At 36.6% G+C, this 27,140-nt stretch overlaps 2 protein-coding genes across 5 annotated transcripts in view; one reads left to right on the forward strand and one right to left on the reverse strand.

Moving 5' to 3' along the window:
- LOC133845617 (protein TANC2) overlaps positions 1-27,140 on the forward strand; it is a 62,651-nt gene that overhangs the window by 16,351 nt on the left and 19,160 nt on the right. For all 4 annotated transcript variants that reach the window (XM_062280116.1, XM_062280115.1, XM_062280118.1 and 1 more), the window contains exons 2-3: positions 23,356-23,538; positions 25,486-25,625. In XM_062280116.1, the coding sequence (XP_062136100.1) occupies positions 23,356-23,538; positions 25,486-25,625 (323 nt within the window). The remainder of the gene's footprint in view (positions 1-23,355; positions 23,539-25,485; positions 25,626-27,140) is intronic.
- LOC133845567 (trichohyalin) lies at positions 3,196-5,133 on the reverse strand. Its single transcript, XM_062280058.1, is given in 2 exon segments — positions 3,196-3,710; positions 3,712-5,133. Coding segments are annotated over 2 exon segments (1,719 nt in total). The 5' UTR covers positions 4,987-5,133; the 3' UTR covers positions 3,196-3,266.

The following is a 27,140-nucleotide window of genomic DNA, read 5'->3' on the forward strand; positions in this document are numbered from 1 at the left end:
ACCTTTGAGCGAAAATCACTTTTATAAACAGCAAATAAATAATATGGCTATAATTAAAACAATGTGTTTAACATAAGCCAAAAATAAGTAATGTTTGTGTTAAGTATGTCAAGTATTGTGTGATTGTTATCAAATATGCAGAACATGTTCTTCTCGAGCTTAAATATGAGCTTACAACATATGGAGATGTTATCTAGAATAATGTGCTTGGAATGCATGAGCTTTGGAAAGAGAAAATCAATTAAAGAAATAAATGACTAATGCTTTTTTATATCACGGAATCAATTAAAGATTTAAATAAGTAATTTTTACTTATATTATAAAACTTTATATATAGGTTTTAAATATTGTTTATAATTTCTTGACTAATATATTATCTTTCTGTTTTTTCTTCTAGGTAAGTTCAAAATGTCTTTTAAATATTCCCTGAGAAAACTTCAATTTAAATTATTAGTAAGTAAACAAATATTTGAAAAATTTCGACTATTGACAGTTTATATTTTGACTAAGTGGATTTAATTAACAACTTTTTAAATGAGTCATGATTGTTGTCACACATTGAATTTTTGAATCTTGTTGACGCATGATTAGCTTAACAAATATTTGACAAAAATTTATGCATAAACATGCTTAGTAAAGTTAACAAAAAAGCACTTAAAATATTTATCTAATAGTTCACAGTGCAAAATTTATTAACAGAAAAGTTACGAATATTTAAGCTGATTAGGTAAGAAATTATAATTGGGAGAACTTTCGGTAGCAAGATTCATTTTGCAATCCTTTGATTAATTGGCAAACTTTTGCGCAGCAGCTGGAACAAAAAGCGCTCGCAAAACACTCGTTAAAATCATATTTCAAAATTAAATTTATGTTTGCACAGCTCAATTTTTATTAGCAGTAGACAGATACAAAAAAAAAGAGCGAAAAAGTCAGAAGAGGAACTGCGAAATGTTCTTAGAATTAAGACAGACATAACGTATATAAAGCATATTTAATAATCGTCGGTAAAGCTACAAAGTCTGGCGAGTCGCAGACTTGCAAAAAGAAAAATAAATATGACAAACCGAAAATAAAACAACGAAATAACAAAAACAGTCGATCGACAAAAAAATGAGTTGAAAACTGAAAATTGAAGTGAGCTTCGAAATGTTCCTAACCCAAAAGAAGCAACAACAATAATAAAAAGAGCTTTTTGTATTTGTTTTATTTGCAATAGATACAAGTTATTTGCAATAGATACAAGTTGAACGATGTGAAGATACATTCAACCTTCATGTTCGTGTTCGTTGGCTCGTTTCGACAATTTTCGTTGTTTTGGTTGCGCAAATAAGTATCTACAGCGACAATGACAACAACGACAACCGACGACAGTAACTTTTGTATCTAAAATCAACGACGAGCATGAAAAAGATAAAACCTTTAAGCGTCAGGTACACACACACATTCACACACACACCTCATTCATTACTGAGACAACAAACAAAACCCAAAAAAAAATGAAGTAAACGCAACAAAACTAAAACCCAGTTGACTGACAACTCAGCACAAACACGTAAATACTAGAATATAAGTACTACTTATATAGAGCGTAACTCGCGCAGATAATTCCGTTTCCTAACCGAGTGTTATTTATTGTTAACAGATAGTGAGAGCGAATAAAGAGAGAATATGCTATAAGAAAAGGGGTGGGAAAGCGATCAGTGACAGTTCTAAAGTTTTTTTTTAGTTGTTTGATCTAAGTATATAAAGACATTTCTGAATTAAGATTAATATCAAATTAATACTCCGCAATCTAAATTTAACATTCACTTGATTTCAAATTTATGCTATGCTTAGTTTATAATAAATAGATTGAAAAATATTTATAGAGATAGTTCCCATTAGAAATGTCTTAAAACTAACAGTAGTGAGTTTTAGCACAATTATAAAACAAAATAAATTAATTACTCATATTATAACAAATATTCGTTTTACCAATTCCAATTCGTTTAATCCAGAATTTCTTCAATGTTTATATAATAATATAATATATGTATGAAGATGTAAATTCTATTTCATCATTAAAAGTGACAGTTCAAATTGTTAAGTTTACTTAGAAAATTTCATAAGTTGTCGTAAATGAAGTTGTGCATTTAACACCTCTTGCGTGTTTCATGGTTAAGTGCTCGTTAAGAGATCTAAGTGAAGAGCCGATCTTATACACTTTTCCAGCATTTGCCAGATTGTTCCACATAAATACTATTAACTTGTACGATCGCCACAAATTTGATGACAATCTCACATGCAACTGTAAATCGCCTTTCACCCAAAAAGCACTTATGCGGCATCCCTGTAACATGTCCCATAAATAACGACAGGCCAACATACTATCGTAATTAAGTTAGTAAAGCAACAGCGAGAGAGGGAGAGGAGAAAGGAGACAGCGAGTGTGCGAGGGAGAGCGTGCGAGCAGCGTGAAGACCTGCTCGAATAATGAAGGAATTTGGTTACCACAAGTGAATTGCTGGCAATGAGTAATGCAAATGGAACCTGCCATCCGAAATTGATAGCACACACACTCTCTCTCTCTCTCTCTTTCTCTCTTCCCCCTCTCTTTTCTACAGTTTTTGAACTGGAGTTTGAGTAGGTGAGGGTTATGGCATTGTGAGTGCACACATTTATTTTGGCTGTGCAGTAATTGATACTATGTGTGTATTTTATTTCAACTTCAATTGCAGTTTCTCGAACTCGAATTGCGAACTGCGAACTTGAGCTCAAAAGGTTTCTTTAGGATATGCAGAAATTTGATTAGGTCATTTAATTGTAACATGATTTATAATGTTTCGACTAAGAGAGTTTAATAATATTTCTTTCATTTTATTGAATCGCGTGTAGTGGAAATCTGAAATGTTCGTTGGAAGCCCCTTGGCAATGCTTTTAATTTGAATTTTAAAAGCAAATGTAATATTTTGAATTTAAACTTTTATTTAGAATGCAATTTTCTTAAAAAGTGTAAAGGGTATTATTTTCATTTGTTGTTTTCTTGATTTGGAAATAAAAAGATTCTTTATTTATTCATTTGAATCTGAACAATATGCTAATTTTAAAGAAACTTTTAAATTTCCGCTTTTAGTTAAATTTGTTTCTTATTTAAGTATTTATCGATTGCATTAGTCTTCTTTTTAGGGTAAAATATCTAAAGTAGCTCGTTATTTATTTTCGGATGGGATTTTGTTATTTTTAGAATTCAATGTTATATAGTGGGATAATCTCTGCAGCTCTCACTTTTATTTTTCACACTCTTTCTCTGGTTTCTTCTGAGTTTTCTCCTCGCTTTCTTTCGCTTCAGTCAGCACTAGTTCTTCTATTTTCTTGAGGTTCTCTTTAATATTCTTCATATAATGTTCTTCCTCATCTGGAGGTGGTTCCTTGCCCTCTTCTTCTACCTTCTTCTTCAGCTTCTCTTCGGCTCGACTATCTCCTTTGGTGCGTCTGCCCATAGTCAGCCTTGTGATCAAGTGCGGCGGAATGCGCACCTCGGCACCAATGCGATTCTCGCTCTTATACTGTTCCACAATACGCAGGAAGGGTTTCAGTGGACAATTCTTTTCCTTTGCCTCCAGCATCAACCTGCGTGCATAGTCCACAAAGAAGGCATCCTCGCGTATACATTCCAGCTGTGCCAATCGATTGTAGTTGGTTCCAGGACGCGTCTGCTCCTCATGCAGCTCCCCGTTGCTGCTTGTCCAGCTGAGAGCGCAGTTCACGCTGGCGACGTAGCTGCTCCAATCGCTCCTGCTGCTTGAATTCCACATGAATACGCTCGTTCCGCAGGCGTGTCTCCACATCCTCGCGTCTCTCGGCGGCTGCACGCTCTTTGGCCAGCTTGGCCTCTTGTTGCTCTCCCTGCTGCATGGCTTGGCGCTGTTTCTTTGTCTCCTCCAATCGCTGGCGACGCGTCTGCTGTTCGACGCTGTGCGCACGCCGCATCTCGGCCAGCTGACGTTCGTGCCGTGCCTGATCCTCACCAGCGCTGTAGTGCAAACGTGGCGCCAGCTGCTTGGCCAGCTGCTCGTTGCGCTGCAGTCGACGTTGCACTCGCTGTCGGGTCAGATCAATCTTCAGGCTGTCCAGCTTCGACTTGGCCTCGTTGTGCACCTCGCACTGCAGCTGTTCCACTTCCTCGAGCATTCGCAGCCGCTGCTGACGCTGCTCGGTGGCCACCAAAGCGGCCAAAGCATGCTCTCGCCTTAGTTGCAACTTGGCAGCTTCCGCCGCACGTTGCTTCTCATGCTGTTCCTGCAGCTGCTGCTGATTGCGTCGCCGTTCCTCGAGTGCCAGCTTGTGCTGCTCGAGCTTCTCGGCATCGCGTTGCTGCTGTCGCTCCTTTATGGACTCAAGCAGCGCCCGCTTATGCTCGCCCAACTGTCGGCGACGTTCGCTGTGCCGCTGCTGTGCCTCCTCCAGGCCATTGAGCACCTGTTCGCCATAGATGCGCTTGTCCAGCTCATGCTGCTCTTTGGTTGCCACTGCAAACTGTGCTTGCAACTGCCGCTGAGCATTGATGCCCCGCATCACCTCGCTCTGCAGCTTGGCGCCGAGCAGTTCTCTGGGTCCCGGACGCAGTTGCTCAAAGAGTTGCTGTGCGTGCTTAATGCGCTCTTTTTGCTGTCTTTGCTCTTCCCTCTGCTCGGCCAGACATGCCTCCTGTGAACGCTCCTTGGCATCCTGCTGCTCCGCCTGCTGTCGACGCTGTGCACTCTGACACTGCTCCTGCTGTGTGCGACACAATTTCCGACCGGCAAAGCGCTGCAGCAGCTCCTCGCCTCCCAGGCGCAGTTGTTCCTCGTACTGTTGTTGTTGTTGCTGCCGGCGTTGCTGCTGCTCCTTGGCCAACTGATTGGCGTGCCACTGGAGACGGTCATAGCGTTGCAGCGATATCACTAGCGGTGGCTTCTCTCTTATGGTCACTTTACGGCGCTCCTGAGGCAGCCAACTATACTGCATGATGTTTGAATGGAGAATCAATAGCAATTTTTTTACCCTTTTGCCGGTTGTTTGTTCCTCCTCCTGTTAGTTGTAGCCATGACGCTACGCGTAGTCAAGGAGAACTATATGAATAAGTTCTCAGCTGAGTGAGAATTGGAACCAGTTCAATGAACCAACTGAAATAACAAAAACAAAGAGAAACGGAAAACTAATAAGATAACAATCACAAGTTAAATATATTTATCTAAGATTATACTATACAAAGTCAGTTCAGGGTCAGCCCGAATGAGAATTAATAAGATTTTTGAGGGAGTAGTCATTCGCATTTGTCTTTGCCTTATATCTAACAGATAAATGAATGTAGTTCATTTATTTTAAATCTTTAGTTGGAGATCTGAATTGGTAACTAAATAGAGATTTTTATCTGCTTTACATTAATTGTAGTTAAGAAATGTGTGATTTCTTGATTCTTTTCTTCTAAACCCAAATTAATATTGAATTTCAAGTAATGTTAATTCATTTTTAGTTATCATGATATTGATTAATATTCATATATTTGTATATACATAAACAATTATATTAAAAATATACAAAATAACTCTTTATAGTCAATTTGCGTTTTATGATTTTAATCTTTTTATATCTTATAACATTTAAAAATAATTCTTATGGCTTACAAAAGCTTGCACATTCACGACACTTTATAAAATCCAATTAATAACAATAAATTTTTTATTACTTTAATTAATTTTCAGTGATCATGCCTTTGATTAATATCTGTCAATTTGCATTTGCCCAACTATTGCCCATTAGTTGTAGTGCTTATTCAAAAAAATCCAATTTAGCCAATGCACTTAAGCCAAAAATGTTGTCACTTTTTCATAGATATAACATATATATTTATTTTGATTAATTAGCCAACTTGCTGCTTGTTGACAACTGTCAACGCAAATGGCAAACATTTTCCCCAAATGCCATTTGCGATGGCTTAATTATGTCCAAACTTATGTCTTGGTCATTTTGCAAGCGTTGCAACTGCTGACGGGTTTTCTGATAAACCGAAAAAATGTAGTGAAATAATACCAACTGGTCTTGTGTTTTTTACTGTCATTTTTTTAACGTTTTTTTTCTGTAGAGTCACAATATCAAATTGTCAACTCATTTCCTGATGTCTCATTAAATTTTGGTCTGTGTTTGGGGCACCGAAAAAGGGCACAAAACAAATCTATTTGGGCACGCTTCATTTGATTCACATTCAAATCGAATCGAATTCAATCGCTTCTGTATCTATAAATTTAATTAACACTTGCTTGCGACTTGCCACTAAAAAGCCCACAATTGTCTCATTTTTTTTTTACCAAAACCCAAAAATTAAAAAAAGAGAAAAAAAAACAAATAGAAGTCAAGTGGAACACACTCGACCCAACCGAATTGGGTCAGTGATTCGATGTTGTCTTCAACTCTTGACTGACTCTTTTGTACAAACTCAAACTATTAAAGGTCTACCCGTAAATAAGGCCAATCAAATCCAACAGCTCATGCTGAATGCGACGATAAAGGTAAACTAGTTACTTCAATGGTCAGTTTGTATTATAATCTTAGAGATAAAAGTAAATAGTATTGTCTAATGACACTTCAGCATTAGTTTTAAGTGCGCGGCATCAGCTTGTCTAGTTGTATTTGATTCAATGCGATAGCTTAGTAATGTTATTGCGTATTTAAATGGATAGGTTTTTGTTATAACGTAGATAATGCATTGTGACATCATGCAGTTTTAAATGCAGTTAAATAGAAAGTCTTAAACTATTATTTGACATCTGAATATATCTTTAAATTTGAAATTTATTTGAGTAAATATTTTCATATATATTGAACTTTTTTATATTTGACTCATTTCGACATCTGGACATATTTCTAAGTATGCCAAATGCATTATTCAATCATCGATTTCAAGAAATGAGTTCTTACCATAAGTAAAGTTTAATGTGCGACTGCAATCTTATCTTATCTTGAGGTAATTGATTCTCTATAAGCTTCAGCTGATAGAGTTATGGACTTTATAAATACGTGCATGCTTAGAGAAGTACTTTTACACTTACATATGCTATATTCTATATATAAGCCAGCCAGTTGCAATTGTTGGACGTCAAGTGCAAATGACAGCTTTAAACAACTGCAACACAATGAGCAACAACAAAACTGTTTTGCACGCCTTCTTCTTCTGCCTTCTTGTGGTCAACATCGGTCTTCCCCCTCCCCTTCCCCTGATGGCTGTCCCTTATGTCATGTAGTGTGTCCAGTGGCTCGGGGGCTGCTGTTGCTTGCCACTTGAATGACTTCATGTTTGCCCCTTCTGTCGGAGAACTTGAAAAACTTGTCTTTGTTAAGAACCAGCGAAAGAGTTAGCGTCAGCTTTAGCTTCAGCTTCAGTTTCTGCTTCGGCGTCAGAGACAAAGTCAGAGAGAACTAGAGAGAACTCTCGAAAGCCATAACCACACGTACTTTACTAGGTACTTGCACTCGAGAACACAACGAGACAACGAGGTGGAAGCGACAGATAAACAACAAAGTAACAAGAACAACAATGATGGCGACTGGGACAACAAATGAGTGCAACTGTTTTAAGGCACAACTGCTGTCCAATTCAGATCAGTTCAGTTCAGGCCAAGTCCAGTTTTCCAGAAGCGAACCAAAAACCAACAAAAAGAAAAAAAAACAGAACAAGAAATGAAAGAAGCTTGCGAAAGAAAACCGAAGAGTTAATGCACTAATTAAAATCAATACATATTTTTACATAAAAGTGAAAAATAGTGAAGAGTAATTTGGATTTTATTAAGTTCAACGAATACACTTCCAATATTAATATAATATTTCAAAATAAGACTTCATTCAATGAATTTTAAGTTCAATATGTAGAAAGACCTTTCATATGCTTCTGTTACATCTTTAATCAAAATGTAAAAGCACCTTCAACAAGAGTATAATAAGACTAGAACGATCACATCAAAAGAACAAACAATGTCCACTGACTTCTGCCACAGCTCCAGCTTTGGCTCGAAGCGTTCATTGTGCTGTCTGCATTTGTTTCTGACTTTGTATCGTTTGCAGATCTTAACTGCGTCGCTTAACAGCGCTACCAACGTCAGCCAAGTTGGCCAAGTTGTCTGCCCCGGTGGTTAGGGCAATTAACATGCAATTAAAAGACGTTTCAATCTAAACAGCTTTGGAGCGAAGCCTACATATTACCACGTCTCACGGCATTCACACTCACACTCACACTCGCACATGTGCACTCGAAACACATTCGCACTCGCATCAGACACGAAATGTAATTTAAGCATCGTAAACAGTTTAGAGATCGACACTGACAAGCTTTGAAGCGCCGATTTGTCCAGATCCAAACAATGCCTTTCCCAATGCTAAATAGGTAGCGCTACTATAAAATGTTGAATATCAGTTCATGCTATCAAAACTATTCATGAATTTCAAATGCTCCCCAATTCGAAAAATACGCAGTTGCAACCAACTTAATGAGGCTGAAGGCGTTGCCAGATTGATGAAACTCGAATAAGAAAATCTAATCTTAACCATAAATCAAAACCTTGAAAAAAGAAGGTTTGCCAATAATTTTTTAAATTTATAATTAAAACAAACGACAATCGTTAAACTATCAAGTTTTAATATCTCTAATTTATGAAATGCATAAATCATGAACTTTATGATATAAACGGTTTTAATAAAAACTGTCGTTCAACATTTTTATGTAAAAGCATTTATTAAAAAAAATACTTTAGACGACTATTAAAAGAGATTCAAAGTGTAAATTTAAAATAAGATTTACTAAGGGTCTGCAGAATATTTTTATTGACTTTAGTTTGCTAATTATGTAGGAAATTTCCATTTCTAATACGGTGTAAAATTCTCCAACAATTTGTGGCGTGAATACAACATGTGGTATGAGCAACATCATTTATCTTAGTTCACACTTTGACAGTGCACGTATTAACCGTAGATTGATTTATTAAACTGGCGCTGAAGCAATTCAGAATTGTAAAATAGTTTCAAATACTTTTGCGTCTTATGTCATGTGTAACATTAGTTGTTCTATCATAATATTTTCCACCGAACGGCCAATCATCGAACATTAAATGAATCGCGTTCAATTTAAAGGCGTTTCCATTTTGTGCGGGGTTCAAATCAGTTGAACTTTTAATTATATGTTTTCATTATCAATTGAAATGTTCTGGGCACTCGACGTACTCCTCGATTTCGACGATTTCATAAGTATTATTTTCGTCATCTTATGTCTAACAGTCGCTTTTATATTTCAATGCCAAGTTGCTCACGTTTTGATCCGCAATTTGTTGGATTTTTTGTTGTAACTATTGTATTTTTTTTTGTAAGCTCTAAAGAGCATAGCAAATTGTTTATTGAGTTCCAGCATATCACTTACATGAGCTTTACATCTGTTTGTAAGCGACACACCTGAAGTTAACTTGAATCGCAGCTATTGTTAGTGTTCTGTTGTCTGTCGCCGAGTCTTGATTTTATTGGTAGTTTCAGTGTCATTTTGAAGTCTCTCGACTTGTCGTTTCTTTATTATATTGAAATGGGCTTTAAATGTTAGCCAAGTCATATGTGAAATTATCATGGATATGCTAATGTGCGCCAACAAATAAATCTTGCAGTGTGAATTTGTTAGATATTAAACTTTGATCTGCTATAAAAGTGTGCTGTAACACTTGAAAATCACTCGAAAGAGACTTTCAGTCAACACTTTAAATCTGAAATTTAGCTCAATCTTGATTTCATACTACACTTCATAAATATTATTAAATTACTTTATTTTCTAAATTGCCTAATAACTTTATTAATCAAGACAAATTAGAGTTGTCAATCAATGAGTTTAAAAGCCAATTTGAGTGAAATATTTCATAATTTCCTATAAAAAAAGTATTCTACACGTATCGCCAATTCTATGTGAGCAAACCCGAAATCAATCAATCAAACCGCATTAAAGAGATACAAAAAAAATAGAAGAATTACAGATTGGAGAACGGAGAACACAATGTGGAGAGCCGCTGTCAATCACACGCTCTATTTACAGCAAATTAAAAGCAGAAACAACAAAAAGCCGACGACCATGTAAAACGAAAAACCAACAACAAAAAACTGGTACAAAATATTGGTCAAAATATTTACAACGACCCAAAAAACAAAAGTCAGACCACGCCTTACACAAATACCGAGAGAGAAGGATGATTAATGAGTCAGCTGAGCAATGTTCGAAGACTTAGAAAGCGTCTAAATGGGTTCTATTATGACAATTGGAAATTATCAACACATCGCTGTAGAATAGACAAAAGCAGTAGAAGTGTTGCATTATGCTTTATGTTGTTGCCCCAAGGCGCAACATGCCACATACGGACTCACAAGCCACACACTCAAGTGGCGCCCACACGCGATTGCCAGGCAGCCAAAGGAAGACACTCATTTGTATGCAGCTCATCGCCTCATCGTCTGATCGTGGAACGATAGCAATCGATGGCGTCGCGTAACGCGCCAGCAAATGCTGAAAGCTTGTCAATCCACAAACTGGAATGCTCTTTGCTTGCTGCATCTCCCCCTCCCCCTCTCTCATATTCTCTCTCTTTCAGACGCGTGTTCCCACAATTCAATTTATGCAAATTTATGCACGTATCGAAAATGTATATTTTATAATTTGTTTTCAAGTTCTGCCTTCCGACCACTTCCACTTTAAGCCGCTTTGGGACACACGGAGTCATATCTGCGATAGCCATTAGCATAATGGACCAAAACAGCAGCCAAAGACGAGTCTTAGATAAATGTAAACCAAAATAGTCGATAGCTAGAATCATAGCCAAAGATCTCTTAATGATGTGCTAATGCCGCTGTATAGAATATTTATTATTTATACATAAAATTGACAAGCAAGCCAAAAATATTGCCCTAAACAAATACGCAAACGATGAATTCTTGAATACTATATTTTTTAAAATAAATACACTCTGGCGCTAGAGGCTATATTTTGCATATAACGATGATTTAATGAAACTTAAAACTAATCCTAAATGCAAACCTAGTTTCGAAAAGCTTCCAACAATTTTTCAAAATACGTTTTTTAATAGATCTCAAATAACATATTAAATACCTGTAATTAAAAGACTCTGTTATTAACTAAGTTTTTGTAAAACCTGTTAGAAATTTCTTTATTTCCAAACAATACGATATATACCAAATTTTCTTATTAAAATAAACTCATAAATAAGACGAAATTTGTAACCCTAGATCAGTCCATAAACAAGTCCTAATCATTTAAATTAGTTTCTTCAATCTGCAGTCATTTGTTTAAATCAATATGGTTAAAATTTTTCCGTAAATATCCAAAAACCATAAACCATTTTTATCGCCTAATCATCGACACGAAAAGGCAGCCAAACCCAAAGAGATGTCGACCTTGGGGCCATAATCTGATCATAATTACGCGACCCAATGAAATGCATAGTTAAATCCATGAAATATAATATAATCTCTCGAGTCGCATTTTTAAGCCGCAGTTTTGATCATATATATTTCGTAGAGTATTGGAAACAATTAGATTGAAATTAATTTCACGCAATTAAGTCGCTAATTTAAAATTTGAATTTCTTCTCAAAACAACAAAAGACGCACAAATTAAACGCTCATTTTCATAGAAAACAAATTAATTTCCGTTGCTACGAGATCACAGAAATATCGGAACAACAGTTTCTAAACAAATTTCAAATGCTAATTTAGTCACAAATTAACAAAACAACGAAGTGTTGCTCAAGTATGCGAGGGAGAGCTATAAAGATGTAATACTTTTTGGTTTGATTAATCGAACCAAAATCATTTGATTTGCAAATTCTGAGTGTCGAAATTAATTTGTACGCATATAGAAAGCGGTTAATTAGCGTGAGAAGAGCAAGCGTGTGTTTAAGGAGTTTTTTGAAATGGTATATTATTAAACTATCTTGTATATATATAATAATTTTAGTATATTATATAAATCATCTTATGTTTAGGATTATTTAATAATGTAATTTAAAAAATACCTTAATGAATGAGTTGCGTATCTCTATTGCATAATTCTTGTTCTTCTTAAGATTAAATCATTTTCAAGTACTTCCTCATATTATGAATTCTAAAAGAATAATCTTTTTTCTCCACGGCGAATGGTTTATTTTATTTGTAAGCAGATAAGATGCAATTAAAATTTGCAGTTTATAAATATCGTTTAACTGCTTTAATGCCTTTTATATTTACTTCCGCTCGTAAGTTCATTCATCGCTATTAATCTAATTAACCCAATTTTCAAAGGCCATTATCGCCTGCATTACGCCTGCACCTATTACACCTGTTCACACTGCATTGTATTGGATTGCATTTGAGCTGTGACGCCCGCGCTGTAAAAGGCAATTAAACGTGAACAAATTGTTAAAGCTGCATAGCAAACTAAAACTGATCGAATGAATATGTTATGAGTGAGTGTGAGTGTTGTGTGTATGGAAGCATTAAACACTAAATCATGATGCTAAAAGAAAAACCCACAAAATCTGAAGTGCAGCCCGCATTAGTTAACCTCTCAAAACTTGGAACTGATCGATGGCCGATGCCAATTATGGTCAGCCCGACCACAGTCGACCCACAGATGCGAGCGAGAGAGAGAAGATTGTTTGTCAAAATTGTCGCTTGAATGGTCGGTTAGGTGAAACGTGAATGCAATGAATGAGTGAGTGAATGAATTGAATGACTGAATGAATCAGCTGTGCGCCCAGTTGGGGCGTATGAATGTATGAATGACGAGTGAGTGGCCGCGTTGTCTGCGTTGTCTGTGCGTGGGTTTTCCCCAAAAACAAAAATCACTAAAAAAGAGAAATAAAACAATTTTGCACTAAAAAGACGAAGAAAACAACGAGGCAAGCGCTAACTGCTAGGGCACGACAAGAAGATACCCTAACTTGATATAGACACATGACTATGATATGATATCTGTAACATAAATATAAAGTAACTAATCTGGGTTGCGTATACGTAACTAATATAGGTTACGTATACGTTATGCTGTTTAGAATGGATACTTGAGAGCTTAAGAGTAATTTGAGGACAACAAGGCTTCTATAGATTTATATTCTTATTTATTATTAATTTAGTATTTATATGTTTTCATGTTTCTAAGCTGCTCACCTTCCTACCTTCCTATTTCTACAGGGTACAACAGAAAATAGTTTACAAGTACGTGTCTGCGTTGGCATTGAGCTCTGAAAACTTGGGCTCTGGCAAAAAACACACACACACATAGTTGTCTCTCTGTCTGTCTGCACAGCCGTTGTCTTCCAATAAAATTGTCACTTCTCATTGGGTTCTCTTTGAGGTCTCTCATAAAAGCCCACGCTCAACGGAAGTGCCATTTGATTTACGCATATTCACATTTCGAATTGAATTGCGTTGCGTTGCATTGCGTGTGCTTTTTGTGTTTCTTTTTGGATTTTTGCGTAGTTTTTGCTAACTTCCGGCGAGAGATCGCGTTTGACACATATTTGAATTGGGCTTTTTAAACGGCTCCACAGAACACCACAAACTTGTTATTCTTAATAGTAAACATTATTAAATATCTAATAAGTATTGGTTTATAAGAATTAGATCTCCATTTAAATTATTAAATGCTGCACTCAAAATATAAACATAAGACATATAAATATCAATTCTAAATTAGGTTTGTCAGGCATTACTAATTGAGTCATATCGCATTTGCCCAAAGATGTGTCCAAAATGTGTCAACATCATTATCGTTATCGATTATTGAAGTTGTCTGCCGTCTTGCCTTTCTTGGAACTGGGTCAATGCTAAAAGATAAATTAAAACAAGAGTTATTCGATACTTTGGTTTCTTGCATCGTTTCATTTGATTTGCATGTTCTTCGTTTTTGTGTTGGTTGCCCTCAGATAGGGTTGATATTTTGATGAGGGTTTTTCATTTGATAAAAATATGAATAAAACCGTCGAGTGAAATCGACTGTGAAGAACCCGCTACCCATTTAAGACAACAATAATTATAAGTTTCATAAAAGTTAGTGTTTTATTTTACCAGACAATTTAAGAGAGTATTTTGAAATATAATAAATAATTACAAGTTCGGTATTATACTTCAACTCCAGCATGTTTCCTCAAATTCACAGCCACAGCTTTGATCATCAATATTCTACAAATAATTGCAGAAAAATAAATGTAAAACCTCATTTAGTTTTTCTAAGACCTTAAACATTATTTCCGAGTTATTACACATAGATGTAAACCGAAGTACAATCGTGTTGAAATGCTTTACTGAACTGGGAACCCTTCAACAGCAGAACTTACTTTATTATGCTCTAGGTATGATGTTGTCTAACAATCTGTTAATTCTAGCGAAACGAAACGAGACATCATCAAAGTGAAACATTAGCTCATCAGCAAGTACATTTTAACCGAACCGGAACTGTAGTATTTGAGATAAGTAAAGTTGATTTCAACGAGTGATTATTACAGTGACGTGAACAACGAAATGAACTGTTTATGACTAATATGCCGCCAGTTTCTCACAGTGTAATACTGCCTGGTCTGGGGACAGTTGGCAAAAAGCGTTACAAAAGTTATAAAGTTTCATGGATTTTCCATGAATAGGGAACGAACACAACGAACTGTTGATAGGCTATGGCAACGCCTCGTTTTTCCCGCTTCGACTCTGACTTGTTGGATTGCTGCTGCTTAGGTTGTGGCTTGTGTTTGAGGACCTGAGGCTATGCTTAGGTAACTCTTCTCGTTCACGTTTTCACGAACTCTTTGCTGGCTGGCGCATCAAAATGCAAAATCTCACGAAATTTGCCAATCGAGCGACCATTTGGGTTATTTATGAGCTGCGATTTGTTTGCGACTCATTTAACCGACTCGAAACTCCTCACAACAGTTAAGACTTTATGACACTTTTAGCCATTTCGACTGTTGAGCTCAGTTCCAGCTTAAACGGCATCCAATTTCGCGCTTAATTTGATTTTTACAATGTCTCTCACCTGCCTACCGTTTACCAAAACTTCATTTGGCCCATTCCTTTCCCTTTATTTTGTCTTTTGCTTTGCCTTTGCCTTTGTCTCAGTTTCTGTCGTTTGTCACTTGCTGTTGTTGCTGTTTCTCTTTTGTTGATGTTATTATTTTGACGCCACTTGACGCTTTCTACCTACCCACTGACTTTCTTTCTCTCGCATTCATTCTGGCAGAAGAATGGCTTTCATGCGATCATCTGAGTGAGTTATGACCGTGTCCTGAGTCTCACGCGCGCTCTTTCTGACATACTTCACCGAAAATGGGTTAAAGTTTGGGCAGTTTTTCTTAAGAATTTGGAAAGATTTTTTTGGGAAATAGAAGGCTTATATCTAAAAGATTTGCAGTGCTTTATTGAAAGAATTCAAGCTATCAACTAAAAAGATTCATTTACTTTTAACCTTTTAAGAATGTTATTTTGGATGGTTTTTATTGATTCTTTTTTTTAATTCTTTTAATTACTTAATTCTTAATTTCTAAATAAATTTAAGAATTTGTTGTGCTTTAATAACTATTCTCATTCTTGTTGATTTCTCCAATATATAAACCTTTTTTTTCTTAATACTTTTTTTTATAATTACACACTCTTTTACACTTTGTCTACTCTTTTTTCCATAAATATATCCGCTTCGATCAGCAACCAAGCGCAACATTTGCGGATCTTGACTCATGTCAGTTTCAGCCATGCTAAAAATTCAGCAGAAAAATGCAAATCGAATGCAACTATGAAGTTTATATGAATCAGTTGGGTTTGTGTGTGTGATGTAAATACATAATTATAGAGAGTTTCGCATAGTCGAGCATCCCACTTCCGACGCGTTAGGATGCTGACTCATGCCAACGGCCAGGTCGACGACAAACACAATCCACTCACACACACACACTACCAATAGACAATCCACACTATTACCTATAACAACAACAATAGAGTTAGCCATGACCCACGCAAAAAGAGTGAAAGAGTAAGAGAGCGAAAGAGCGAGAGAAGTAACGAAAACAAAATTCATACATAAATTGAATGTAAAATTTTTGCTGCCCACGCATTGAACTTGAAAATGTTTAACCAACAAAAAAACAATGAGGCTATTTATACGCTTTGGTTGTGCTCTTAAATAAATTAAATAAACAAACAAGCAAAAAATTTAAAAAGCAATTATAAGCGAACCACAACAAAACCTGACCAAAGATCAAAAGCAATTTGGTAAATTCTATACAAAATACAATGTGAAATCACTGCACTGTAAATTGTTCCAAACCGCTGGCAGTTTACATGGCATGTTTACCCTGTAGCTGAAGTGTAAAAGAGTTGATCAGCACAGCAAAAAACTATATAGAATACACTCCAGTTCAGATCGGTATCTTGCTGTCCACGCAACTTGTTCGTTCTTTTGTGGAAGCTTTTTTTCGCGGTTCGTGTTTTTAAATTTAATTGAAGCTGCAAATCGTTGGCCACTGGTAAGTGGTAAATGGACCATGGTCCGTTGGGTGCGCACTTCAAGCCTGAATTGTTACGGTCGGGGTTTTGTGCCAACTAGTCTGTCAATCAATTGTAATGAATACGCATATTTGTGCGCCTCGGCATGGGGCCTGCCCTAGGTCTATCGACCAGCCACCACTCTCTCACAATCTCTATATAAAAACACATAATGACGACGTTTCTCCAATTAACCCTGAGCTGTCAGCCAATGCGGGACTGTTCAAATTGCCAGCCCTGACCTGACACATCCAATCCAGCTGTGACAGTTTTAACAATCGCTCCAAATTCTCGCACTCTCAAATTCCCCACTTAACGATCAGCCAATTCAAATTTTTGGCTTATTTTAGTAGCTTCTAAGAGATACTAAAATTATTATTATTATTATTATTACTACCGTAATCAATGTCAAAGACTCTTTGTTTAATCATAAGTCGTTTATAAGCCGTAAAAACAATGACCACTCGTGTCTTTTATCTTAGCTAAAATTTCTTAACGATCGTTTCATAAAACCTCAAACAAGTTTTGCAAGCTTTTGAAACCCAAACTGTGACCATATAAAGGGCTTTTATGTTCAAAGTATTTCTGACGAACTGTCTAAAAATACTTTTGGAGCTGCCAACTTGTTTCTAAATGGACTTGAAATCTATAGAGAGCTTAAAGCGTATCAATTTACATAATTATACAATTAAAGTTGTGCTACTTGAATTGTTCTAATAAATTTTAAATAAAAAAATGAAATATTCTTAAACTAAAGTACATTAAATTGAAGTTTCTTAACTTTACGAACTATCTTAAAACAATTTTGGAGCTGTCAACTCCTACAACAGACTAAATTTACGTAAATAATTACAGTTGTGCTCTGTAATTATTCTAATAATTTGTAAATAAGAAATAATGAAATATTCTTCAACTGAAGTACACTTTATTAAAGTTCCTCAACTTCTGTTTTAACATGGAATTATGTCTCTTTTTTTTCCATTTTCTGAAATTTTCTCATCACATTCTTTGTTGTAATTTGCGTGTTAAGCCAAACAACTTGGCGGCTGGTGTAATTTCAATTTGCAACTATCCCTATCAGTGCACTCACATTCCACATACAGATTCTCTGGGAAGTGCACAAAGTGCATGGTAGTTAAATTCTCAATTTAAAGCCGCGAAGTCCAACCGCAAATTGAATTAGACCCCAAAGCCGCCGCAGTCAGTAAAACGAAAAAAAAAAACTTGTGTATTCAAAGTAATTTGCAAAGAAATTACATAAAGGAAAACAAGTGCCGGTGCCAACAGACACACACACATTCACACACACATTTATAAACTCGCTTAGACACGCACAACACACAGACACACACACACACACAGATAACGCCCACATGCGACCCACAGTGAGCACAGCTTGCGGTTTGCCAATTTAGTTGAAATAAAACGCCCACATGAACTACATGCTGCTGTCTGCACCACTCTGCACCACTCACTGTACTGTGGGGGCAAACCGGGCAAACCAAATGCAATTCATTCATTAAACCCGAAAACTAGGAAATACAATAATTCGATTCGCGACAATTCGATACTCTTAAACACTTTGTGCCGCTAAACCGATCCTAACTGATGAGATTTACCTTGGGTCCGAGCGTAAATAATTATAATTGGAAAATACTACTTTGAGTGCTGATATTTTGACAAAGGAGGCAAATGAAACAAATTTCTTGATCGCAATTAAGATAATATGAATTTAGAAGATCAATAAACTAAAGAATCAATATAAAAATTGAACTGCATATTACGTCAATAAGAATACATTCTTTGGGATATTCATATTTTGACTTTTACCAGTAAATACCTCACCATTTGCCTCAGAGTTCGTTAAACATTCACCGGATGATAATTTTCACATCCCCAAAATAAACATAACGCTTCCCTTTAAATACGCTGAGTATCCCAAATGTTCTGTCAACAATTGTGTCGCAAAATAACACACTCTTGTTAACAGAAAGCGGTTGCAAAAGTATACAAAGCCAAACAATTTAACGCTACAGAAATATTTGCTTGCAATTTGTCAACAATCTGTTTGTTGACCTTTTACAAAATGTGAAATACATTGAAAGACTCAATGATATTGCAAGTATGAAATTTTGAATACAATACTTTATTTATAATGTAAATAGAAAAAATAAACTAATATTTGATATTATTGTAAGACTTCTTTGCAAGCAAATGAATAATTTTGAATGGAACATGTTCACAAGTTCAACTCTTTTGGCTAGCAACATTCTTCTTATTCATTTTGTATGCTTCACATGTGAACGTACAAAAATATAATCAGAATTAATTCAAATAGCCAACAAAACAAATAAAATGGTTTGCATGGGCAGCTTAGAGGTCGTGGTGGATGAATTTATTCGCCGATCAGGCATTGTATGAATTTGAAATGACGCTGTTGGACATGATAAACGAGATCGTTGATTTTAAGGTACAACGCGATAAACTCCCACGGAAGATTTGCATATCGTGCAGCTTGAACGCCCAAATCGCCTTCAGATTTAAGCGCAGTTGCAAGAGCAGCCATTATCTGGGCAAGGGCAACGCCACATTTGATGCAGAGAAGCTGCATTGAGAATTAAATAATGGAACAGATGTGTGATGCTGCAGAGCCAACAGAAAATGACTTAAGAGAGAACAATCCGCACTCAATGATAGACCTAGGCAATAAAATTGCATCGAATGGTATGCAATTTAATAGCACCTACTATACTTAAGACTGATTCAGTGAGTGAGGTAGATGAAGCAGTGTTCAGTGCCGGAGAGTGAAAATGTTAACTCTTAGAAGACCCTTGATAACAATTTGAAGAGTTCATCGATATAGATTATGTTTGGCAAATAGACTCCGATTCCATGGCATGCTTCACAAAGGGCTCTTCAGATGTTGAGGACTTTAAAAATATAACACACATTCACCGACCTAAAATTGATTCTAAATAGAATCCCTTTGCCCGAATTCGTGCCTAGGGAATTCTGAGCTCCAGATACACTTGACCATTCCAGTAGTGAAGAGAGTCCAATGGCAATTTGCAGCACAAGTGCTTTCATTGCCCAAAGTCTTTTTTGCACACCATTTTTTATTTGCTGCTTTGACATCTCAAGTTCCACAGCCAGAAGCATCCACATAAATGTGTAGAGCATTCATTCAAGTGTTCCCAGTGCCCGAAGGTATTCTTCGTCAACTCGAAGCTGAAAACTTAGGTACTCTAACACACAGCAGCACCTCCGTATACTTGACAGAATTGTGTTAGAGAATTTGTGACAGCATTGAACTTGAAACGACACTCGATAAATAATAAGATTTATTGATAAGAATAAATCTTTGAAGAAATCAAATATACAAAATACTTTGAACTAATATTAAAAAACTGTTTTCAGTATTATATTCAGTTACAAGTAAGTTAGATAATTTGCAACACCCTCGCAAGAGTATAAGCAAAAATGCGGCGGAAAATTCAAATCAATTTGACGCTAAACTGCAACCGCGTTCCTAACAATTCGCATAAATCTATTATAAACGTTGCTGCACCATTTGGCGGGGGATTCTTCGCCCCCAGCTGCCCCCGCAGAAGCTGCATAATTTACCAATTTAGCTGCATTTCCCATCGCTTTGTTGCAGCCCAGAGGCGCAATCTAGGAAAAACAAGCACATTGACTCTTATTATGCCACAGAAGTGTTTCACAGTTCAGCTTTTTTTATAACGAAACTCTGCAACTGATTTATACTCTTCTCTTTATAGAGTGACTTGAATGTAGTTTAGGAGTAGCACAATTAAAGTGTTTAAAATCCATGAAATTATCAGGCAGAAGAGTTAATTGTAACTTGGAATTTTCCACGTTATTAGACTAGAAGTCCATTCACATGCCATTGGTGGATGGGCCTAACAACTATGTAAGCGAAGGGGCAGAAACGTAATTAGTTAACGGAATGTATAATTGGTGCATTTATAATTTACTACATTTATTTGTGAGCTATAAATTTATTAAGGTAAAAAGGCATAAACATTTTATAATAATAAAAAAAATATATTTATATAAAAAATTAATTATTCCGATAAGTGATCAAGGTGTTAAAAGATATATAGATTTAAGAAAGTTATTTATTTTGCGTATCTTAAAGCTTCCTGTCGCTTTTTCTGCTAGTTTGAGCTAGCTTTAACAATTATAAATTCCAGGGTATTGTGTGTCAATTACATGCAAGCAACTGCTAGATAAACCTACCCCAGTTGCAACCCCAATTGGCATTCTTGCACACACAGAGGGGGCAGCTTTGCCTGTTTGTGGCATCTGCCGCGCATGCGCACGACAAGCGGCAACCAATTGTTGCCTGACATTTGGTAAATTGTTTTTTTGTGGCGACCGACAAAGGGGGTGAGGCACGCTGCAAGGAAATACGAAATGAAACCGGGCGCACTTGTTGCCTGTGTGGGCAAAGCACACAACAACTGTTCATAATTTGCGCCATGTGCCAAGGGATCTCGTTTCGAGGGTTGCAAAATGCTTGTGAGCACAAGCATAATATTTGCATAGCAGCTGTGCAGCTGTCAGTGGCTGGATGCCGCTTAAATTCCCATGACACTGGTCGAAAGTTCAAGCAGCGAAGAGTTCAAAGTTTGTGGCACACGATAAGGCGGAGGCAAAGGCAAAACTGCAACGGCAACACAGTCAACGTGGGCTGTGTGCCCCTGCACCTCCAGACAGTGCGTCGTTGCAGCTGGCGGCAACCCACGCGGCAAATGCAGAGCTGGGCAAACTACACACAGCAAATTGAAAACTAAGCACAACGAATATTACATACTCTACTATCTTGAGCTAACAACATGCCAATCTTTTTGTAAAACTTAAGTTAGCATTATAATTTTGAAGTTACAGAGTGTAGATTTATTGCTGAAATATAATTCATTCAATATATTACGAAAAAATAAATATAAATATTTAAAATTTGAATATCAATCACATATTTTACAACTTATCTTAACATTTTAACCATTTCAAAATACCCCCACAATAGAGTATAAACATAAGTAATAATGCGCGAATGCTGCAGCTTTTTGATTTGCAATGAACGCAGAGGGAAATAAAGAAAATATCATGCAAAGTTTTTAGTTTTTTTTTGGTACGAGTATTGAGTGTTTGTCAAGTGGGTTTTTCGAATGGAAGCCCAGGCTCAGGCCCACAGCCAGATCGAGACTGAGACTGAGACTGAGACTGAGACAGAGACAGACACAGATCGAGCGGCTGCGCTTGTAATCCACTTTACGACGACCGGACGTGGTTCTTGTTGGCGTCGTCATCGTCGTCGTCGTCGTCGTCATTCATTCCCACTCACAGCTGAGCGACAGAGAAACAGGAATTGCAACTGCAAATAGGACGTTGAATGCCTCACAACAGTGTCTGGTATGGTCGGGTTGGGTCTACATCGACAACTTTGCCATGGCTACAAATTGCTGGCATCAAATTATTGTATCCCTATAGATGGAGGCAATATGCTAATCGTGCCAACTCTTGGCGATGATTCTTAGTCAAAGTGTTCTTCAGAAAAACACAAGAAACTTAACTGAGAATATAAAATGGGTGAATTAATGTTTCCTGAAGAGACTTCGATTATTTTTAAAGGAAATTCTATGAAAATTTGCATTATTACTGTCACTAACTTTAAGTTTTGTTTCTTTTGTTGTAAAGCGTTAGATTAATCTTAATGTTATTATTATTATTATTATGTCTGAAATATGTTCTAATTTTACTATCTGTTTTCATTTATCAATAAACCATTTTGGTGCAAGTTACTTAACACCTTTAGTTGAGTTGCGTCCGTTTTGTTGTACAATTAACAAAATAATTTTTACTAGTCTTTCTTATCGATCATTAATTTGATATTGACATCGCGTCACAATTTGCGAATTGCCAAGCTGTCCAAACATTATTTGCAACTGCGTCAGCAGATTGTTGCACACATTTTTACATAAGATTGACACAGAATGACAAAGTGCTAATAGAAATAATAAAGCAAGCGGCCAAATTAAATCAATTAAGCCAAGTGCAGAACAAGAGAAGAATGCCTCTGATTGCCTTCTGATGCATTGATCACATTGTCGAAGAAGTTAAGTGGGGACGAGATGCGACGTTGGGCAGCAGGTGCAGCAACTTTTTGATGCAAACAGATAAATGCAAGATATTTCGAGAGACAAGAAAGATACACACAGCCCCAACTCAGATCAGCTCAGATTGTTGCAGTTGCAGTTTGCAGTTGTTATACGTTATACGGGGGGAACAACGAAACGACATTTAATTGACAGTCACAATTTATGCAAACGGCCGCAAAAAGAAACCAAAAAACACACTCAAAATAAATAAATGCTGCGCACTGCAAACTGTAAACTGTAATTGTGACTGTTAGCGTGGAAATTGCTTTGACATGGAGCAAACAATTTTACAAAAAGACCATAACAAATTTAAATAAATGTGCAAATTCTATAAACTGTAGCGAAAAATAAATGCCATCCTCTGCAATTTGCTTGACATTTGTTAGAAACACACACATTAAATGTATCACCCATTTAAAATGAAATTTCCTGTGTTTAATTAAGCATCCATACTTACAGTTCCACTAAGCGTTTATCCATTTATCTTAACTATGTATTAATTTAAGTAGAAACAATTACTTCGCTCATTAAATACCGCACTTTAACAAGTATTTCTTGGCAACTATTATCACAGTCTTATGTACTTATGTGTCTGTTTTCATTTATAACTTTGCAGATCTTCAATCAATTCGACGGCTCTTGGAACACGATGCCAGCGGCTCTGTGTGCCCCTCGTGCCGCATCTCCTTCGATAAGGGCAAACGACGGAAACTGATCGACACCTGCGGACACGAACGTTGTTATTCCTGCATGTTCCGCAACGATCAATGCCCCATGTGCATGAACAGCTCGCTGAAAGGTGAGTACAAGTCACTCCCCAGTCTCTGACACTGCCTTGCTCCCCTCCCTCCTTCCTGCCTGTCTATCGTATCTTATGGATATGCCATATAAGGCATACAAATATTTGTGTACAAGCATCTGACTAAAGTTGGCAACCCTCAAAACTCGACTGCCAGACTGCAAGGTGTTGAGTTGAGTGTTTTTTGCAACATGTTTTCGTTGCACTTTTTTATTTTGTTTTAGTTATCTCGGAATTTGCCATTTAGGAATATCTTTTCTTTCAATTTGTATGCGAAATACTTTAAAGAGGGGGAAAAATATCTTTGAAATTACTGCAAATTGCTGGAGTCTTTCTTTTGGGCTTAACTCAAGTGAATTTCATAAAATAATAAACAATTATTTCTTTTCTGACTAGCTTGGTGGGTTTTTAGACATTACTATTAACTTTGAAACTTTAATATTGGAAATAAATTTAAAATCAATTCTTCTCAAGATCTAAAAACTTCAATTGATTACCTTCACTCAAAGAGACCTATTTTTGAAGTTTATTCAAAACTAATTATAAACTTTGGAGCTTAAAAATATAAAATATATTTAGAAACGGTTCTGAATACTTCAATTGATCACCTTCAGTTGCACTTAAAGAGACGATCGTCAAATTGATCGATACTTCACATAAAGGGCTCTATTAAGTTGCTAACTCATTGCCCTACAACTCGTTCAAGCCGTATCACTTAATTAGCTATGCTAATAAGCTAGAGCCCCCTTGGGTTATGGGCAGGTAGCAGCTGTAAGTACACTATTCGTACACACTGTATTCGAATGCCATCATCATAAATAAAGCGAAGACAGAAACCACTTGCCAGCTCGTAAATTCACACAACACACGACCGAAACTCTGCACTCTACGATGGGCAGCTAGTTAATAAATTCAGTCAGCAACGTTGGGCGTCGTGCACAGTGGTACCGAAGCCATCGGAAATCATGTAAGCATTAAATGGGGAAAAAATACGGGGCATTACTTTCAATTTTCATGGGCATTGGAGCAACGGTACATCGCATTATGACTGCAGTTTGTCTGCCACTTTATGAAGTTACCCGTAACCAGAAAAGCCCGTGCCCCAACTCCCCGCCCTCCTTTGCCCCTTTGGGGTAGCCAAGCAAACGCTGCTTGCATGCCAAATGGCGCACAACACACAATTGGCATATAAATTGAACAACAAACGTTGCGACTTGGAATAATAAATGCAAATGGACTTCTGGTATACTCGTAGACATACGTGCATATACATTAACGTATTCTTCTGGGTTTCAAATGGAGAAACTGCCAAGCGATCGATCGTAGAGTCGACTCTGTAGCAGCCAAGACGATGCCACGATCGATACAATTGCATTTGCGAAATAACAACGGCAAACAAAGGCATTCAAATACAAGTATAACGAAAACCAATTGATTGACTAGGTCACATTTGTGTATAAATAAATCTGCATAAGATAATATCTTCGATTCTCATAGAGGACAAAGGCTTACGTTTACTTTTAAACTTACTATCAACAGTTTGCCGTGAATATAATTTAATTTTAGAATCATTTTATTTCTTTTAAGATACCTACACATTTAAAATTGAAAAATACTATTATAAACACAACTTCGGGGCTGCAGTTTATATTTTTATAAAAGTGTCTAATGAAAACACTGAGGTTACTTCAATAAAATAAAATGTAGTTAGTTTTTATCCTTTAATCCTTATTTCAGCGCTACTTCATATCCACTTCTATAGTATTCATAAATAGTTTCTAACACCCAACCTGTGCATATTTTATGTATGTAATCTCAACCTTGATTGCATTCCTTAAATGTTGTAGACCTGATTACAGACAACTTAACATACATCTTTTTATAGTGTGTATCTTTTTCATAACATATTTTTCTCTCTATCTCTCTCTCTCTCTTTCGTTCGTCTAGATGTTGATGGCGCCAATGCTCAGGGCTATGACACCGGCATCGGCGGCTCCACATCGACAATTGTCAGTCCGCTGGGCTCACCGCAGCCTCAGCTGAGATCGCATGCACAGCGGAACGCGGCTTTGGCGCGTTATATGCAGGTGAGTGCGTAGTACTTTAAGATACAAACCGATACAAAAGATACTCAACTCGACTCGGGCACAACAGTTACAAATGACTGTGCGGAGGCGCATTTGTCTTTGTGTTTACCTTAATGACTACTTGATTATGCCTCTCCGACTCCTCGACCGATGCATAGAAAAAATGTAAGAATCGAAGCGTCAAAGAAAAGCGGCAACAAAGCGTCGACTTTATTTTGTTGTAGTTGTTGTTGTTATCAACAACTCTCATTTCCGTTCATAGCCAAGGCGCCTCTTTTAGCCATAATACTTTGACACATTTGTTCCCTGGCCAAATGTGGGCGAGGCGTCGTCCAATCACCGTTAATTGGCCATTGTCTGGAGCTCTAGAGCTTTGGGGTCTTGATCGTTGATCGTAAAGCGTTTGATTTGCTTTTAATCAAGCTATAAGCGAGTGTCAAACAATTTGTTTGACGATAATCCAATATGAACTCAACGATTTGCATATTTTAACAGCTCCACTGGGTGGCATTGTTAGTGAAGAAAGCAAAGCCACGGCTGTATTATCTGAGCTTATATGCTGTTAAGTCTGCTTTTATAGCTGAATAGCTATTAACTCAACTGAACTTTGCTTTACAATTTTACAACTTTAACAGCAAATAAACTGTATCTGAGCAAAACAATTGTTTGCAATCGTAAAAAAACGTATACGAATTTAAAGAGAAATGAAATCTTAAAGAAACAACACAGAGCAAAGCATTGAAAATACCGATTGAAACCGATTTGATCCATAATATTGAACCTTAACCATTTAATAACTCAAAAATTCATTTATTTTAACTGCAATTTAATTATTAACCTCTCTAAAAAGAAATACTCAAATATTATTCATTTACTGTGAAGACTGTGAAAAAAGACTGTATAAAAAAGAAAGTGCACTCAGAAATAACTTTTACAAGCATTTGAAATGATTTTGCTGAAGAAAAAAGACTTTCGCAGCAAGAGTAGCAGAAATCTTGGCATATAATTAGAAAATCAATTTGCAAGTCGGATTTAAGTTTTAATTTCATTTCATTTTTATTAGTATTTTTTACGTATTCAAATGTAGTGGTTGAATTGTTTGTTTGGCTGTCCTTTTGAATGTCGGCTCAAAGTCGGTTAACTACTCGGATATGTTCAATTCGATGTCATGTCGGACATTTGGCACAATTTATGTTTGCTTATGCGAGCATTAAACAGTCTTAAGTGAAATCCCATGTCACGTGTCAGAGAGCGTACCACAAAAACAGAAAAATACAGAAAAACAAAAAAATACAAAACACCGAAACACAGAAAACACGAAACTGAAAATTAAAACTGAAAATTGAAATCAATTGGGAATCGCCGCAATTGAAATAAATATCAAGTCATAAATATGCTGCGAAAAGTAAAACAGTTTACTGCTTAGAAAGCAGAAGAGCTAGAGCTAGAGAAGCTGAAGCCAAAGGAGGGTGAGGAGCTAGAGGAGGAGGAGGAGGAGACTGCTGGTGAAGCTGT

This window comes from Drosophila sulfurigaster, chromosome 3 (assembly GCF_023558435.1).
Source record: "Drosophila sulfurigaster albostrigata strain 15112-1811.04 chromosome 3, ASM2355843v2, whole genome shotgun sequence".
NCBI lineage: Eukaryota > Metazoa > Arthropoda > Insecta > Diptera > Drosophilidae > Drosophila > Drosophila sulfurigaster.